The sequence below is a fragment of the Diadema antillarum genome, unplaced genomic scaffold, assembly GCF_040938485.1.
Source record: "Diadema antillarum isolate AM-2024a unplaced genomic scaffold, OU_Dant_1.0 seq00000680_RagTag, whole genome shotgun sequence".
Lineage (NCBI taxonomy): Eukaryota > Metazoa > Echinodermata > Echinoidea > Diadematoida > Diadematidae > Diadema > Diadema antillarum.
The window spans coordinates 58560-75432 of NW_027271585.1; the positions used below are offsets into that span (position 1 = coordinate 58560).

Sequence of the window (16873 nt, forward strand, 5' to 3'; positions counted from 1 at the left end):
ATGGGAACAATCATCCCCCAGCATTCCCACTGGTCAGTTACTAGCCATCTCCTTTAATTCTAAAAAAAAAAAAAATGAAGTAGAAAACCATTGAATATAAAATGAAATTACTACACTGTAGACCTTAAGGTTTTGGTTTTCTTTAAAAAGAAAAGTATTGGCAATGGGCAGAACTTTCGTCTTCCAGGAGGGAGGGATTTCGAAGAGACGCCAAAACACTGCTTCTGTCTTCCACAGAGATGTCTGCACTTATTGGCCACTTGAATATGTGCCAGGTCTCGCTTCCTCCAGGTACTGAATGACCAGTTCTCCTTATGGCAGGATCTCCTTCACCTACAGAAAATACAGTAAAGAATATCTGAGCAAATGGTCATATTTTCATTCAATTTCAACAAATTGGGCATCTACTTGAATAAAAGAATAAGGAATAGATTTATTTAATGCATTCCCTTTGTAATACAGTGGGACCTCACAATAAAGAGCTTGGATATAACACCACTCTCTTTTAAGTTTGTTTTGTTGGCCCCAGCTCTTTGAAGTCCTTTTTCGTACCCTGTTTTAATAAGGGAATTTTCATGGTCCAAAGGTTCTTGTTATGATAACCCTCACTGTAAATTTATAAATCATCTCTATAATAATCATACGTATAATTGACAAATGAAACTAAAGAATCTAACCTCTCCAGCATACAGCTTGTATTGTGTGCCTTTTCTGTCCACAGGAATCTTCACCCGTACAAACTGACCAGAAGTGACCTCACTGTCACATGCAGTGTTATCTTGGTGTACAGCGTACTGGACAGTGTCATGATGTACTGTAACATTAAGTTTAACAGTGTTCCGAGTTTCTTCTCCTTGCAGATCGTCACCGCTGTTTGCAACACCATGTGTGCTATGGAATATTTGCTGCATCTTCCAGTTGTCCACTACCCCTTGATATGTGCAGACACTGCCTGCATCACAGCCACAGAAACACGAAAATCGCTGTGTCTGTATCTGATATGGAGCAACTCCTTTCACCGAGTGAAGTTTCCTTGTTCCCGGGACAGTACAAACATTTGTCCTGTACTCTCTTGAACGACAAATTTCTGATAGCTCGACTTTCAGGAATGTTCTCCTCGAGTGATTGCAAACCTCTTTTACCTTTGCTTCTTTTGATAAGTTTTTGTCGCTGTCTGAAATAACTGCAGTACCAGATTTGATTGCTCTCGTTGCTGCATTCTTCACAACACCACCCTCACCGTCGCACGGATTTTTGCTGTGACAAGATCCAAAGTAGTTTTGCTGAACTTGCTCAAATGGGAGGTCACTTGAAGCAAAGGACAAGTCGGCAAAGGCAACTCGGCTCTTATATTGACCTGCACACCCATCGCTTAATTGGATCATGTTTTTCAGTGTTGGATCTCTTTGCTTGATGTGTTCTGAGATGACTTCCGTAAACTTGGCTACAGCATGTACATCATGTTTTGTGTCAGACGATACAATATGTACAGCTTCCCGCACAGGTTTCTCATTGGTACACTCGCTATCATGGCATGGATAATATGATACAGAAGGGTGCAATGTAACCTGCTGTTGATACCAGTGAGCTGACTGTACTTCGGACTGCATTGTACACGTAAAATTCTCAGCGAAGTCCATCACAGTCACAACTGTGAATGGAGGGGGGCTCTGTGAAACTGTTGCAAATTGCTTCTGTTGCCTGTGGGCCTCGAATAGGTGGCATGGTAGCGAATCCAACTCACTCTTGAGACATGTAACCAACTCTTTCAGGGACCCAGTCTTTGTTTGGAGGCACACTCTTTTCTTCTTGGGAGCATATTCAACTTGACCCCACTGTTTCCAGCTCAATTGCTTCAGTCCGTTGGCTGTCAGAAAGTCTTCCATCTTCTTGTCGATGGCATGAACTCCACACTTTGGGCATTTACGGTCAATGCAAGCTACAGATGAATCCTTGCAGATAGTTTCATCCGACAGACAGTACCTGTCTGTGATAATTTGGAAACCAGCTGATCTAAGTTCAATGTTAAGTCTCTTTAGCTTTAGGTCCACATTTGTGCATACTTCACATAGGCATTGGTTCCACCTAGCTTTGCTCTGTATCAACACATTCTTTGGCTTCAGTTTGATGAAGGATGTTTTTCCGATCGGAATCTCACTGTATTCTTCCATAAACAGGTGAAAGGTCCGGGTCAAAGTGCGCTGCAAGATGTACCTTGCTTTCCTGTCACCCCTTACTGACTTTTTGTTTGGAACACAGGTGGAAATGTCCTCTCTATTGTAGAAATTCCTGTCAATTTCTTGTTCTTTTTTTCCAACAGCATCTGACCTCATTTTTCTTTTCTGTAGATCAACTTTGCTTTTCTTCAGCTTTGCATATTTCCGTACTATTTTCTTTGATAATCCAAGTGCTCTGCATGCTGTGCTTTTTCTTCTAGCAGATGATCACTGCAAGCTCGCCAACGAGAATCCGTCTCTTTGCTCCTTTTACAGACTTCAACATTGTTCAATGTGTCTTTCACGTTGTTGATCACACCTTTTTGCCCTACAGCTTCACCTGAACCCAATTCAAGAGAGCGCCTCAAAGCCACTGCCTTACGAGGTGTCACTATTTTCACTAGGTTTGCTACAACACGGGCATACCTGCGTGGCGTACTTTTTTGCAACATATTCCTTACTCTGTGAATCCTTGTCCGGTCCGCTGAATGCAAATCAGGACTTTCTGGCACATCCTGTGACATGATCTTGTTGTTTACGCCTTCTTTTCTTTCTGTGTTTTTGTTTTGCACGTTGTTCCCTTTTTTGTGATGCATCTCTCTCACGAATTCTTCTCTTTTTTTGTGCAGGTAGTGAAGCTCGCCATTTTCGCTTTTGCAACACCCATTTTTCTCTTTGTTTTCTTCTCTTTTCTTGACCAAGACGTGTATGTGGACCTTCCTTCTGATTTCCAGGAACTTTTGATTCTGCCTTCTTCTCTCTGTACTTCTTCATTCTCATCTTTGCCTTTTCATTGTATTCCTTCTTTTTTTCCAAACTCATATTCTTCCGATACTGGCGGAGTCTTAGTCTTTCACGTCTTAAGCGATCCTCATGATCATCTGATGATGCACGCTGCCTACGCACCCTTCTCATACTGAGAGCTGCTTCACTCGGACCTGTCTGTGCATTGGGATCAGCTGGCACTTGTGTGGTGACATTTGGACGTACAGATGAGCGCAGCTTTACTGTCAAAGGCATCTGAGGAAATAAGAGTAATATTTTGAAAACTACCTTAATGAGATTGATTTTATGGTTTTAATTTTATCATGTATATTTTGAAACACATACAGGAGTTTCAATGTTATTACCATTCAATTCTGTTATAATAAATGAGTGGAATTTGTGCTCTTTGAGATGCAGTCTACAATAAATTTAAGTAATGAGTAGTTGTCAAGGATATGAAACATTTTCTGAATTTCACTTCATATGATTTCCACATGAAAGAACATTGTTTTTTAAATGCATTAACTATGGATGTCAGTCACATCAATGTTTTTTTTGTAAGATTTCGATAATAAAAAAACATTTTTTGTCATTGACCAACCTCAGGAAGCCAGCAGTTTATACTAACCCCACATTCACTATATGCGTATTAGAAATTGTCTGTGACAACATGATATTCTAAAGGCCACCACAGGCTACACGAGTTTTGGTCACACAACTATTAAACTGACTTTGGATCTGAAATAAAAGAGTATGTATATATTTTTTTTGCATGCGCTCTTTTATTTCAGATCCAAAGTCGGGGAGTCGTGACCGGAAGTAGTCTAGCGTACGGTGGCCTTAAGAGATTCTATCAGGGGCAGATCCAGGGTTTGTGGAAAGGGGGGGGGGGGGCAGAGCCCCCTTCGAAAGGCCTGAAAAATGCAAAGGCCCGTTAAGCCCCGGCGGAGGGTTGGGGGTTGACTTCCCCAGAAAAAATTTTAATTTCATGTGTCCATAGATGCAATTTCCTGGCATTTGAGGCCGTTATTAACTAAATTCTTACTATAAAAATAAAATGGTTGCTGAAAATTAGGGGGGTGTGTACCACCCCCCCCCCCCCTTTGGATCTGCGCCTGTATATTATATCAAGAATATTTTGTCGTATCTAGCAAGTTTGTTACAAGTATGCAAGTACATGCTTTTATGACAGACCAACAAAGAAGAGACTGGATTCAAGGCAAATTATGACAAAAATACATGTAGGTCTGATGTAAGTTCTCCGGCTACCTTTGTTACAACCCAACTCTCCCAATAATGTATCTTTGATATTACACTCACTGTGCTTCATTCATCTCTGGTGTTCCTCAAGCAAACGATGTTCAGATGAATCATGTTGGATTGTCAACCAGAGCTTGGAAGTTGGTTGCCTTTAATGAGAAATAGTGTAAAAAGAAGCAGTGATCCATTTCACTCAAGTTTATATTGTTCTGTTATTAAAAGGAAACAGCACATATAGAATGAATACTGTAAAAGTGAAAAATTTCACAGTGTTGAAATTTTCGTGCACTTTGCGCAACCAGAAACTAGCACAGAAATAAAAGCACGCAAATATTTTTGCTTGTCATATGTTCCCATGCATGATGTCTTGATTCTGTGGAATTAAAAAAAACATGCGAAACTCCTCTTACCGGGCCAAGCCAAAAATTTGTCATGCAAAAATATCCACTTTTACAGTACACCAACCTTTTCAACAAAAAAGTGAAGAAAGAATGTACACCACAAATTAAAAATTTTTTTGTTCTCAATATGTCATTGAGTAATTTCAATTCGATCAATTCATAGATAATTGCACAGTATTACATAAACCACATAAGGTTGGTCACGTTTAATAGTACATTTGACGTATCTGTATCTACAATACTTGACTACTCATCATGTAGTTCTGCATTTAAAAAAAATCAACACGATGCTGCCATGTTCCAGATATTGGCAGAATACTGTTCGTGTCTATAGATATCTTCTTTTTTTTTTCTTATTTTACACCAAGTATCAACAGAAATTCTCTCTGCTTACCAGTGTTGGGGTGCAAGTCAAGTGGGCAATTGCCCCAATTATTGGTCTGCTGCTGCATGTTAACGTTACACACGTGTTCATCGCGGTAATTTATACAGCGCTACTCTCCCTCAGTATAGTCAGCACGCGGGATCGGGATAGTCCGATAAGATCCGATACAGTAGCTCATGGAGTCTTTTTTTTTTAAACAATTCAGCTATCTTACTCATGGAGACAGAGTGAGAAATCAGATTTGTTAAGAGAAAAACAAAGACTGAGCTGTCGGATCTTATCGGACGCGGACGAAGACGATGACTACTATAATGTACTATCGGCAGACGATACTGTAATAGACTACATAAACAAACACACGTGGGACTGGACATTTCAGACTTTGTACGTGAACATGGTCAACAAGCAACGTGGAACCCTACGTCACAATAGCACCAATCAACGTAAATACGATAATTCTCATAGCCAACTCAGGTACCATATATTCTAATGATCATGTTAAAACGTACCTAGGCAGTTTTTTAGACGAACTTAGGTTTCACCGTGGACTTTTGGAGCGCCCACTGCACTGGTCAGAAAGCCCGAGCAGGCGACATCGACAGCTGCGAAAATCGGCAGTGAACTACATTGTATGTACAGCGAAATTCCACAGACAACACTGTAAAAAAAAAAAAAAAAAAAAAAAAAAAAAAAAAAAAAAAAAAATCAATTCTCTCTCTAAAATACGGTGTGCAACTATGAAAAAAGAAACACAGATACATTGCCCTTTTTTATGATGATTTGTGTCTCATTTTCAGGAAGGAAAACCCGACAATGAATGAAGTTTATTTTTTGTATGCATTTCCTCCCTTTCATGCCTTGAGTTGGGTTAAAACATCATCCATTTTTATTTTATTTCACATGAGATTTAAGCATTAAAAATGTACCCCTGGTAACGTTTGCAAAGCCTTTTAATGTAAAAAATCACCTTTTAAGTGTGATAATTTGGATTGCAATAACATGTGATTATAAAGTTGTCTCTCTTATCCCTCCACATCACTCTCAACAAATAGATTACAACAGACACACTTCAAGTTGCTTTGTGGTACTGCCCTGTGGTACATCCCAGAGTACCACACGAGCCTGTGACACATGTGTACCACACAGTTCCTGTGTTAACATATATTTGTGTGGTACATTGTGTGGTACCAACCAGTACCACAGGGAGTACCACATGAGCCTGTAAAACAGTACCACACAGTTCCTGTGGTAACATTTATTTATGTGGTACATTGTGTGGTACTGACAAGTACCACAGGGAGTACCCTACAAGCCTGTGGTACAGTACCACACAGTTCCTGTGGTAACATTACAAGTGTGTGGTACATTGTGTGGTACCGACAAGTACCACAGGGAGTACCACAGGACTTTTTTGTTAGGGTTATTTCGTTTTTTTTTTTAAGTTCATTTCTTAAACACGTAAAAGGGATCCCCAGTATCGTGAAAATGCCCACGTGCACATCTAACGCGCAGACTGCACATGTTGTATATAGTTGTGGATATTTCTTGACATATTACCATACCAGAATTTAAGTACTGGGACACAAAGTAAGTCTGGTTTGTCCCAGCATGACCAGCAGATTGGGGGTCCTGGTAAGTCTGATGACTTCATTTAGCAGAGAATGATCGAGGTATAGATTGAACCACTAGTGGATCATTGTCTTCGTCTCTCCGCCAGACAATGACATCTTCATTTGAAAGTGAATCTGGTTCACCCAGAGGAACTTCCCACCCAAATCCCATAACATTATACCCTCGCTTGGCTCCTCCTTCGATACAAGACACTCACGCAAGTATATAATGCTGATCATCAGCTTCCTGCACTTGCTTTAGATGTCCATATCGACCGTAGGACATTATGGTATGTCCTTTTCCGTGGCTGTATGTGTGGAAGATTCAGGCGTGTCATCTCCAGGGTTGGCAAGTGTTACCCCATACACCCCAACCAGGGGCCGTGGAACCCGGGGGGCTGGGGGGCTGCACCCCCCCCCCCCTCCCCGACACTTTTGGATCGTGAAAAAAAAAGAGGAAAAAAAAGAAAGAAGGGGAAAAATCGGGGGAAAATCACACTACAAGAATTTCTCACAAAAACTGTTCTTCAGATCGCTTTATCTTGATTTTCAAAACGCAAAAGCTCCGTCGAGAGGGAGGGGGCATCCCCCTTCCACACCCTCCCCCTCTACCTCATTAGACTTTGTACATACTCATAGATGGTGCACTCGCGAAATAAGAGCTAAATGCAGTGATTTTGCTATCAACACTTTCCTGAAAAAAAAAGTCCAAATTATTTCGAGGATTATTATTTTTTTTTGGGGGGGGGGGTGGGGGAGCTAGAAAAAAATCCAAGTATTGCACTGAAAGTTTGCACCAGATCGCTGAATTTCAGGTCTGAAAATGTAAAATCACCTTCGTGTGAGAGGAGAAATATCCCTTTTGTATATACACCCTCGTGAGCATGCCTTTTCTGTTTGATTGCTTAACAGACAATTAACTTTCATGAAATTAATTGTAACAATAGATTAATACAAGAAGTTTATTCGAATGCTACCACTTTATAGACAAATTGTTCAATGATAATCCACATCAAAATATCCTGCTACCTTAAACAAGTGGGGCCGTTTCAAGTCGATAAAAGACGGAAAACATGCATCAATAAATTGCACCATTTACAACATAAAAATGCAAAAAGTTCTCACCGTGGGAGGGGGAACACCCCTCCCACACCCTCCCATCCCCCCTTCCCTCTGCTCGCTCGGGCTCGGTCGCTTCGCTCCCTCGCATAGTAACCACCGCCCTCCCAATATCACAAGATCTAGATCACTATCCAGGCTACGACGGTGCGTCTAAGCGGGGAGGGGGGTTCAAGTCGATAAAAGACGCAAAGAGATGCATGAAATTGCAGCATATACAACATCAAAATGCAAAAAGTTCTCCCCGTGGGAGGGGGAACATCCCCCTCCCACACCCTCCCCTCCTTATTCCCTCTGCTCGCTATCAGGGTTCGGTCGTTTGACTTCCTCGCATAGTAACCGCCACTCTCAAAAAATCACAAGGTCATTATTCAGGCTACGCCGGTGCGTCTAAGCGGGGGGGGGGGGGGGGGGGTTGACCTTGATACCCCCCCCCCCCCTCCGTCTGCGCAGCCGCCCCCCCAACTGAAAAAACGTTCCGCGGCCCCTGCCATTTATGGATAATTATAACGGGCACTGGAAGAATATCCATGTGGGTAACATTGTACTCAAATCCTCTTAGTTAATTACTTGCGATGATTTCGCAGATCTAGAAGCACATCATCCACTGTCTCTGTGAAATGTGACCAGTTTCGGTGAGCTGACAGTAGGAGCATCCTCCACATGGCAGGGATTCAGGATGTGCACCAAGGTAGTAATTCTCACAAAGAAACTCACTTTCGGGAGCTCGTGAGAGAGCATCCATGTTCTGGTGTTTCCTGCCTGGTCTGGGCTCCACTTTCATGTCATACTGGCCCAGTTCCTCGAGCCACCATGCCAGTTGGCCCTGAGGTTCCTTGAAATTCATCAGCCAGGTTAGACTTCTATGGTCAGTTCTTGCTGTGAACGGTTTCCCAAGAAGGTAATGGCGATACTGACGCATGAACCTATAATGGCAGCGAGCAGCTCCTCACGAGTAACACAATATTTCCACTGAGAGGACTGCAGCTGTAGACTAACTGGGCAATAGTGATAGAGGGAAAAATGTTAATGAATAAATAAAGCACAGAGAGAAAACACTTGGACAAAAAGAATGCACTACTGCTAAACAGACATACCGTAAACCTATATGTTACTCTTTTTTTTCACGTGCCCTCACATCTTTGCATTTCTGTGCTATCCTCTTGCTCACATCCCCAGGCGTGATTTCTTGCCACTTGTTGACAATATGGCCTGCAGTAAATAAATTATTGAAAAACAAAATGATGCTTGTGTGTTTAAAGAAAAAATGTACATTAAGTATAGTGAAGATAAATGGTTGTGCAATATCAATAAACACATGAGAATATCTCCTAATATGTGAATTGAAATATGTACAAACAATCTCTTTAAATAGTACTTCTTGTAATCCCAAGGTCTGCATGAATCTAGTTTACCTTGCGACCACCCATACAGTATGGCATAAGTCTTCAAGACAAATTGTTGCTACTTTTGATCTAAATAACTTCTAACAGATGCACTGATATTATTCATGACTAAGAGAGACAGTACAATAATAGTAGACATACACTTGTGTAAACTGTACTTATTTCATAATCTGCTGATTCTTTGATTCGTATCTTATTGGCAAGTGCTCTCCTTACAATTTTGACTAATATTTTATTGGTAAACTTGTAAAAACCAAATTGCTGCTCACCCACAATGAGCTGCACCTTGGTCTAGTCAAGGATGGGTCTGGCTTTATCATCCTCCCTCAGCCGCTTCCCTGACACCAGTGACGTGCACATTTCCGCCGCAGTGAATTATCATGCCCATTACACCACATGCTCGTTTGGGCCATGCAGTTTTGTGGTTAATGACAGAAGACTGATCCTCCCTCAGGAGGGATAAGATCTATTGGGTGCACCAAAGATATTACAGATATTGTGTGAAATTATGACATTGCATCCAGGTTGTGATGAAATTCAGATTGATATGAATTACAGATGGATGGATGTCTCAAACGTTGCACCGAACTTAAAGGTCCAGTAAAGAATTATTGTCCCCGCCGAACGATCCGAGTTCGAGCAGGGGACTATGAAACGGGCTCCGTACGTGTGTGTGTCCGTGTGTCCGTCCGTCCGTCCGTCCGTCCGTGTGTCCGTCCGTCCGTGTGTCCGTGTGTGCGTCCGTGTGTGATCAAAATCTTCAATTTGCTACTTCTCTGTCATTTTAATGAGCCAATTTTGATTCTGTTTGCTTTATATGATAGCACTACATGGGAGCTTTGAAACTTCTACACAGAATTTCAGTCGTGACCTTTGACCTTTGCCTTTGACCTATATTGTACATTTTGCTACAAAATGCTACTCCTTCGCCATTTCTAACCCGATTTCGATTCCGTTTGCTTTATGTGATGGCACTAGGTGAGGGCTTCAAAACTTCTACACAGAATTTTGACCTTTGCCTTCTTTGATCTTTGACCTTGATTTGTGACCTATATTGTACATTTTGCTACAAAATGCTACTCCTTCGCCATTTCTAACCCGATTTCGATTCCGTTTGCTTTATGTGATGGCACTAGGTGAGGGCTTCAAAACTTCTACACAGAATTTTGACCTTTGCCTTCTTTGACCTTTGACCTTGATTTTTGACCTGTATTGTACATTGGCTACAAAATGCTACTCCTTCGCCATTTCTAACCCGATTTCGATTCCGTTTGCTTTATGTGATGGCACTAGGTGAGGGCTTCAAAACTTTACACAGAATTTTGACCTTTGCCTTCTTTGACCTTTGACCTTGATTTTTGACCTGTATTGTACATTGGCTATAAAATGCTACTCCTTCGCCATTTCTAACCCGATTTCGATTCCGTTTGCTTTATGTGATGACACTAGGTGAGGGCTTCAAGACTTTTACATAGAATTTTGACCTTTGACTTCTTTGACCTTTGACCTTGATTTTTTACCTATATTGCACATTTTGCTACAAAATGCTACTTCCGGCGGGGACATATATTACGCACCGCGTAATTTCTACTTTTCCTTGTTCTCTTATATTGTGCAGTGTACAACAATGCAATCCAATATTCTGAAGGAACAAGCAATACCTGAAGAAGAAAACGATCAGGCATTTCTCCTAGTGCTGAGTGGAATCCCCACCACATCTAATCACCTCGGGGATTACATGCCATAAGTTCCCGATCTGATGGTTGATCAGGTCCTGAGTGAGTACATATCCTGCCAGTACCTCTCCAGTCCAACTTTGAGTTCCTCCTCGGTTGTTGCTTTGATGTGTTGTCTTACAAACCACTTCATGTGGGCCCAGACATGCTCAATGGGATTAAGAGCCGGTGATTCAGGTAGGGTAGGGAACCATGAAACATTGTTTCTGCAGAGAAATTCGACAGACTTTTCTCCGATGTTTTGGGTCACTGTCTTGGATTAAACGAAAACTGCCGTCGGGTAATAATGTTGTGTCGGTGAAAGGCAGTAAGTACTCACTGTACAGCTTTTCAATTAGGAATTCTTTCTTCATGATCCCAGTAAACACTGCTAGCCGCGTTGCTGAATGATAAGAGATTCCTGCCCAGATATTAACTTTATACCCATATGTTTTGGGCGATCAAACTTCTTTGGGGCCTCATTTCCTCTTCTCCAGGGATAGAATCCTCATCCAGGATGACTGATTTCTCTCAATACATGTACACTAGCTGTACATTCATAAGTGAACACAACATTGTTGAATGTTTCTTGTGTTTCCACCATTCTTAGGAAATATGCTAATCTTGAAGCCTCGTTTTTGTGGCAGATCAGCTGGCCATAAATTCGGCGGTCCTTTTCCATTCAAGTTTTTGTCTCACCTCGATTACTGTCTGTTCAACGACATGAACGCCGAAGTCAACCTCCAACTTACACTAAATTTCCTTTGCGGAAGTTTCACGATCGTTTTCCATCATCTATCTGATCAGCCTCTTGTGGACCTCATATTATCTTTGAGGGTTCCCCAGATTTGGGATGATCATTAGTTGAACCAGTCATGAGGTATCTTTTGATAGTTCTCTATACTGTAATCTTGCTTAGGTCGACCAGGGATTCCCTGAGCTTCAAAAAAATCTCTGTAACTGTGAATCCCTCTAGCCACCAGATCCTAACCTTCTCACGATCGACATCACTCAGACGTGGCATGGTGGTGCCACGTACATTGTAGAAAAGTGTAGACGTTACTGGTAAATGTAGGGTATACATATAACATACGAACTACAGAGTTGTATAATATGAACATCATATGTATTTCATTACGATCACAAGTACAAGTCACTATTTCACGGAATTAGTTTTCAATGAGCAATTTAGTTCAGAGTTTTACTGTAACTGCAATATCAGATCAGCAAAGAGAAAATGATACATGAGTCATGCTAGTTAAATGTCTCTTTGGGATGGCGGGTAAAACAAAAAGAAAAAAGAAAAAGAAGCAATAACGTCATTATTGAAATATTTGTTTCCATCACTGATATGACATCTGCTTTCCTTTCCACTCTGTACTACCATCCTTTCCCTGTCCCAGTCACGGTCAACTCTTGTGTTAAAAATGAATCTCTTGAGATTCATAAACAAGTTTTCAACATATTAAATTGAATGTTACGGGTAACCTGCCCTCGCCGTTTTGAATTATGGCAGTTTTGGTTTGTTTGTGTGTGTGTGTGTCTGTGTGTGTGTGTCTGTGTGTGTTTTATTCATTTTTGTTATCATGCTCTTGCTTCAAGGAGCTACGCTTTTCCCGCATAAAATTAATCATAGATACTGCACGCAGAGTTCCGATGTAAAAGTATAGAAGAAATTCGCCTAAGTTTTTCCTCAAATATGCCATTATCAACTGCAGTTTCCAATCTCGTGACCGTCCTGTTAATTCTTAATCTCCGTTGTAAAATAACACAATTTTTGTGCATGCAATGCATTTGCTTTGCACGGGTTAAAAGGGCACCTCACGATCAGCACCCCTTCCCTCCATAGGTAATACAAGTGAATTTCACAGTCATGCGTCATTACTGAGCGGATGTGTAATTAAAACGTGTGTAATTTGGTTTGTTAGTTTGTTTCCGAGTTTGATTTTCATGCCTTCCTTTTTATTGTTTCTATAACTAATGACATTAAATTCCATGCATACTTTCTCGTCCTAACATGTTATACCCTAAGTAACAGCCATGATATGCAGGGTGCCGATGTCAAGGTACCCTGCCAATAGGTGGTACCCTTACCAAACATCTTTCCACTTAGTATGATGCTAATCACTAGATTTCTATACAGATTAGGCCTAGATTTAATCGCCAAAATTTAACTTCTGAAAGTGCAACGCCATGCATGACCATGTTTGACCGAATGATTGCTCAGTAGAAGTCTAATTAGTACTGTATCTTGATCTGGTCAACTGGGATATTCAGTGGAGACTTCAACTCATCTACGTCTTGCTTCACAGAATCCCCTCCTGTAGATCTAGAACTACATGTATTAGTACTAGTCTAGTAGTTAAATCTAACGTCATTCTCCTATACAGAAAAGAACCATTGTTAAAATTGTTAGATTAAGACAACACTAATGTTAGATTCTAACAGTTAAATGTTATAAACCTCTAAAAATAAATCCTCCGGACAGACAGATCTTTCTGTCCAACTAATTTAACAGAATAACGCTTGATAGAAGATTACCATTAACTTTGTTAGATCTCAATAACTAACTGTTTAGTGTTAGGTAAACCTGAGATCTAACAGTTAGTTAGACCAGACCAGACCCCATCCGCAAATTAAACGAGCCTGTCAAATTGAAACAGAGATTTAACTGCTAACAATATATAGCCTTGAATTATGTACTCTTTAATGAAATTAGATACATGTAGTGCAGAGGATATGTATGTGTGCTTACCTGTAGGCCAGTTGACTTACCTAGGCAGGGCATACAAAACCGATAACTTAAGCAGCAACCTCGTGTATGAATTTACAAGCCGTCGATCTACCCACTCCAAATAAATGGCTAATCATAATGGTCCTAAATTTGCATGGAGTTGTCAGGTGCCAGATGGTAATCGCCACTCTCTTCTGTACAGTTATTGGTTTTCGCTAATTGTTTTCCAGTCGATCTGGAAGACCAGGCCATAATATTATGAGTTCACACAGGGCGTGGAATGTCGCTCTCTTCATCTGAAAATTTAGGAGCCACAATTAGATCAGTGAAATGGGGCAGGACCGTGTCCTCAAACCAGGTGTGCTGAGCGGGAATATTGTGTCCATCAACATCAACAATGCGAGATGAATGATACAGCATGCATAACGTGGTTATTATCGCCAACTTAACCGTCGCTGCTGGCATGCATTGATTTTAGAACAACAATGCAATTCAAGTCCAGAATGGCCCTGATGAGACGTTTCCTTCGAGTACGTGGATTGTGGTGCTTCATCAGACAATGCAATAGTGGACCTCAGAAACACCATCCAAAATGCAATCAAATGCATCGTCCTAGGTGCCATGATGGATGTTCACGAACACTGGATCACTAGAAAGGTTCTACCCAGGCCCACAATGCACTAGCAAACTTTCCAGACATCCGGTCACAACTGCATACAGGGGGAGAATCAGATTCTATCCGATGCACATGTGCTCTTTCTGTGGATCATGGAAACTACGTAGGTCTGTGTCATTGACAGCGCAGTATTTGATTACCGGTACGCGTTTGCAAATTCTAGGTCGCTCGGATTCTCTGTAGAAACACGCCGATTGTTCATTGTCTCTTTCATCTTGTGTGCATTCCAGCCCCGTCCACAGACGTGTTCTCTACATTGCGTACCATGGTATGCCAAATGCAGGAGAAGACTTCCAAGTATTGCTCAGTGAGCAAGACTACCTTTATCTGCCACAACTTTTTCTCAACATGGCCAAAAGCCCTGTCAGCAGACATGTACGAGTCCTTGCATTTACTGGAACCTGTGTTTGATCTCAAGGTTTTGTTTAGTGGAAATTTTGTGTAGAAGACTGCTGAGGATGGCAAAGTTTTTGTTTTGTCCCACGCATGAATCGCTGTACAGCATCAGTTTGCATACGTGTGGGTCATTATAGAGACTCATTGGAGACTTGTTTCTTCTTTATTCAAGTCCTTGAGGGCACTTCCAGCTTGATTGGCCCATCTTGCCATTTTTTCCTTAAGGCAGGAGTAAAAGTGTAGTGTACTAGTATAATTATCATCTCTACTCTGTTCACCTGGGCTTATAGGGTCACCCGAGGCCTTGTGCTCTATGATTCCAAGAATATAAAGCCATAGCTGGCAACAAGTAGGCCTCACCAACAGATGATTTTGGTAGTGCCTGATTTTGCATCAGATTGAAACAGAGAATGAGTGTGCTTGGATCTTCCATCTGGGCCAGCAACTTGTAAAACTTTTTTGCTTGCATCTCAAGTTCCTTTGTCCGCTTTGCATTTGGTTTGGTCTTGATAGATGTCTGATGTCAGCTGCAGTAAGAACAGACATCTGTTTTTGGAGAACCAAATCCTACGTTGAAATCATAAATGAAAATTGAGTAGTAAAAATGGTAAGTAACTGTCATGTCAATGTAGGAGGTAATGCAGAAAGTTGTTATGATGCATTTAGCTCCATTGCAGCATGCAGCACGGGTGGGAGTCTGGTGGGAAATACGATTGTAGCATACTATATAAGGAAAGTTGAGAAGAATGGTGTTTTACTGATTTGATAGATAAGGGTAGTGAAGCTTACATGGTGATACTCGATGAGAAACCTGGCTGAAGAGCTAATTGTGGTCAATCCCTGCTTGCTGCAAATAGGCCAACCAAGATTTCTTGACAACATGCAGGTGGAAAAAAAATCCAGCATGTCTCATGATATACAGAGTATCTGGTTCTTAAACCTCACTCCCTTCTAGCACATATTCCCTAAATATCAAGGACAACAGTCTAGGCATACAGAGCTTCCTGAGCTGCAGACTCAAAAAACTTAGTCTTGTTGGCAAAGTGCCTTGGCTCAAATCGGAGGAGAATACTCCTAGAATCATTTTTGCCATATTGAGATGATCCCTAGCTTGTATGATGTGGCTGCTTATTTTGGTCATTTGTAAGAACACCCTGCTTAATCAGTTCATACAGGACTATAAATGACAGCAGAAATCACACCTTCTAATGCATGACATCTTGAGGAAGGCACCTTGCAACACCAAAGTACATACTGTCATTCACCAAAGGCACATTTCTCTGTCACACCATAGACTGACAAATTATTCGGATATACTGTATCTCGATGTCATTGATATGATATAAATCAAGTAATGTATTTACTTTGTCATACTCTGCTCAGAATTGTCCTCATTAAAGTTTCAAGCAATTTCATCTTTCCTTGCCATGCAATATCAGCAAATTTTCCAGCTGTGAGTGATTTGCGAAATCCGGCAATGGAATGGCTTGAGGGATTGTGAGCACATAATCAGGTGATTCAACCAACTCCATGAAAGTTATCTCCACTAACATGACTAATGCTCACGATGATACACAGTGACCAGTTTCAAATTTTGAAAGTCTGTTTAATGATTGCAGAATTTCCACGTAAATAGCTGTATTTCTGAACATAATGTTATTTCACAAGAAGGGTGGATGATTGTTTTTCAGTGCCTACTTATCTTGAGCATTTTCCACAAAATAAACAGCCAGTCTTTTTGTTGTTTTAAGTCCATTAAAGTGTATTATTCTAAAAGCATTCTATTCTATAAGTTTTGTTCTTGTTCTATAACATAAGCTTCGGATAAGAAACAGCTGTATGAGATTTTATTTTCTTAATTCACCTTTCTGCTATGACATGTTAGATTCATAGTGTAACTTACCAGTGGAATTTCATGGATAGGCCTATCTGAATAATGGCAAATCTTCCCGCCAATGACAGCCTCACTGAGCCTGATGGTTTATATGCAGTGATTGGCTGTAAGTGAGGCAGTGGCTCCTCCTTGGGTACATCCTTTACCGTTGCAGCCTAGTGCTGATTCCATCTGGTTACACATTCCAGGAGGTATGCTTGGAAGTGTACCTCACTTGCCAATGTCCCAGTGGAAAAAAAAAGAAGATAATTTCAGTGATCTCATTATAATTGATACATTTGATAGATGATATTTGG

The 16873-nt window shown here is 41.0% G+C and overlaps 1 protein-coding gene across 1 annotated transcript; it reads right to left on the reverse strand.

Annotated features, from left to right (window-relative positions):
• Window positions 1–312: 312 nt before the first annotated feature.
• LOC139737072 (uncharacterized) lies at window positions 313–2333 on the reverse strand. Its single transcript, XM_071647751.1, has 2 exons — window positions 1143–2333; window positions 313–333 (listed from the first exon to the last, which is right to left on the reverse strand). Exons 1-2 carry the CDS (start codon window positions 2331–2333, stop codon window positions 313–315), a joined length of 1212 nt encoding a protein of 403 aa, XP_071503852.1.
• Between the last annotated feature and the right edge of the window lie 14540 nt (window positions 2334–16873).

What these genes read in the sequence shown, in the direction of transcription:
- LOC139737072 (XM_071647751.1), bottom strand. Translation starts at nt 2,333, where the DNA reads ATGAGGTCAGATGCTGTTGGAAAAAAAGAACAAGAAATTGACAGGAAT. An exon ending in ACTTATCAAAAGAAGCAAAG is followed by an intron (nt 334 to 1,142) that starts GTAAAAGAGGTT and finishes TATTTTCTGTAG; the next exon opens with GTGAAGGAGATCCTGCCATA.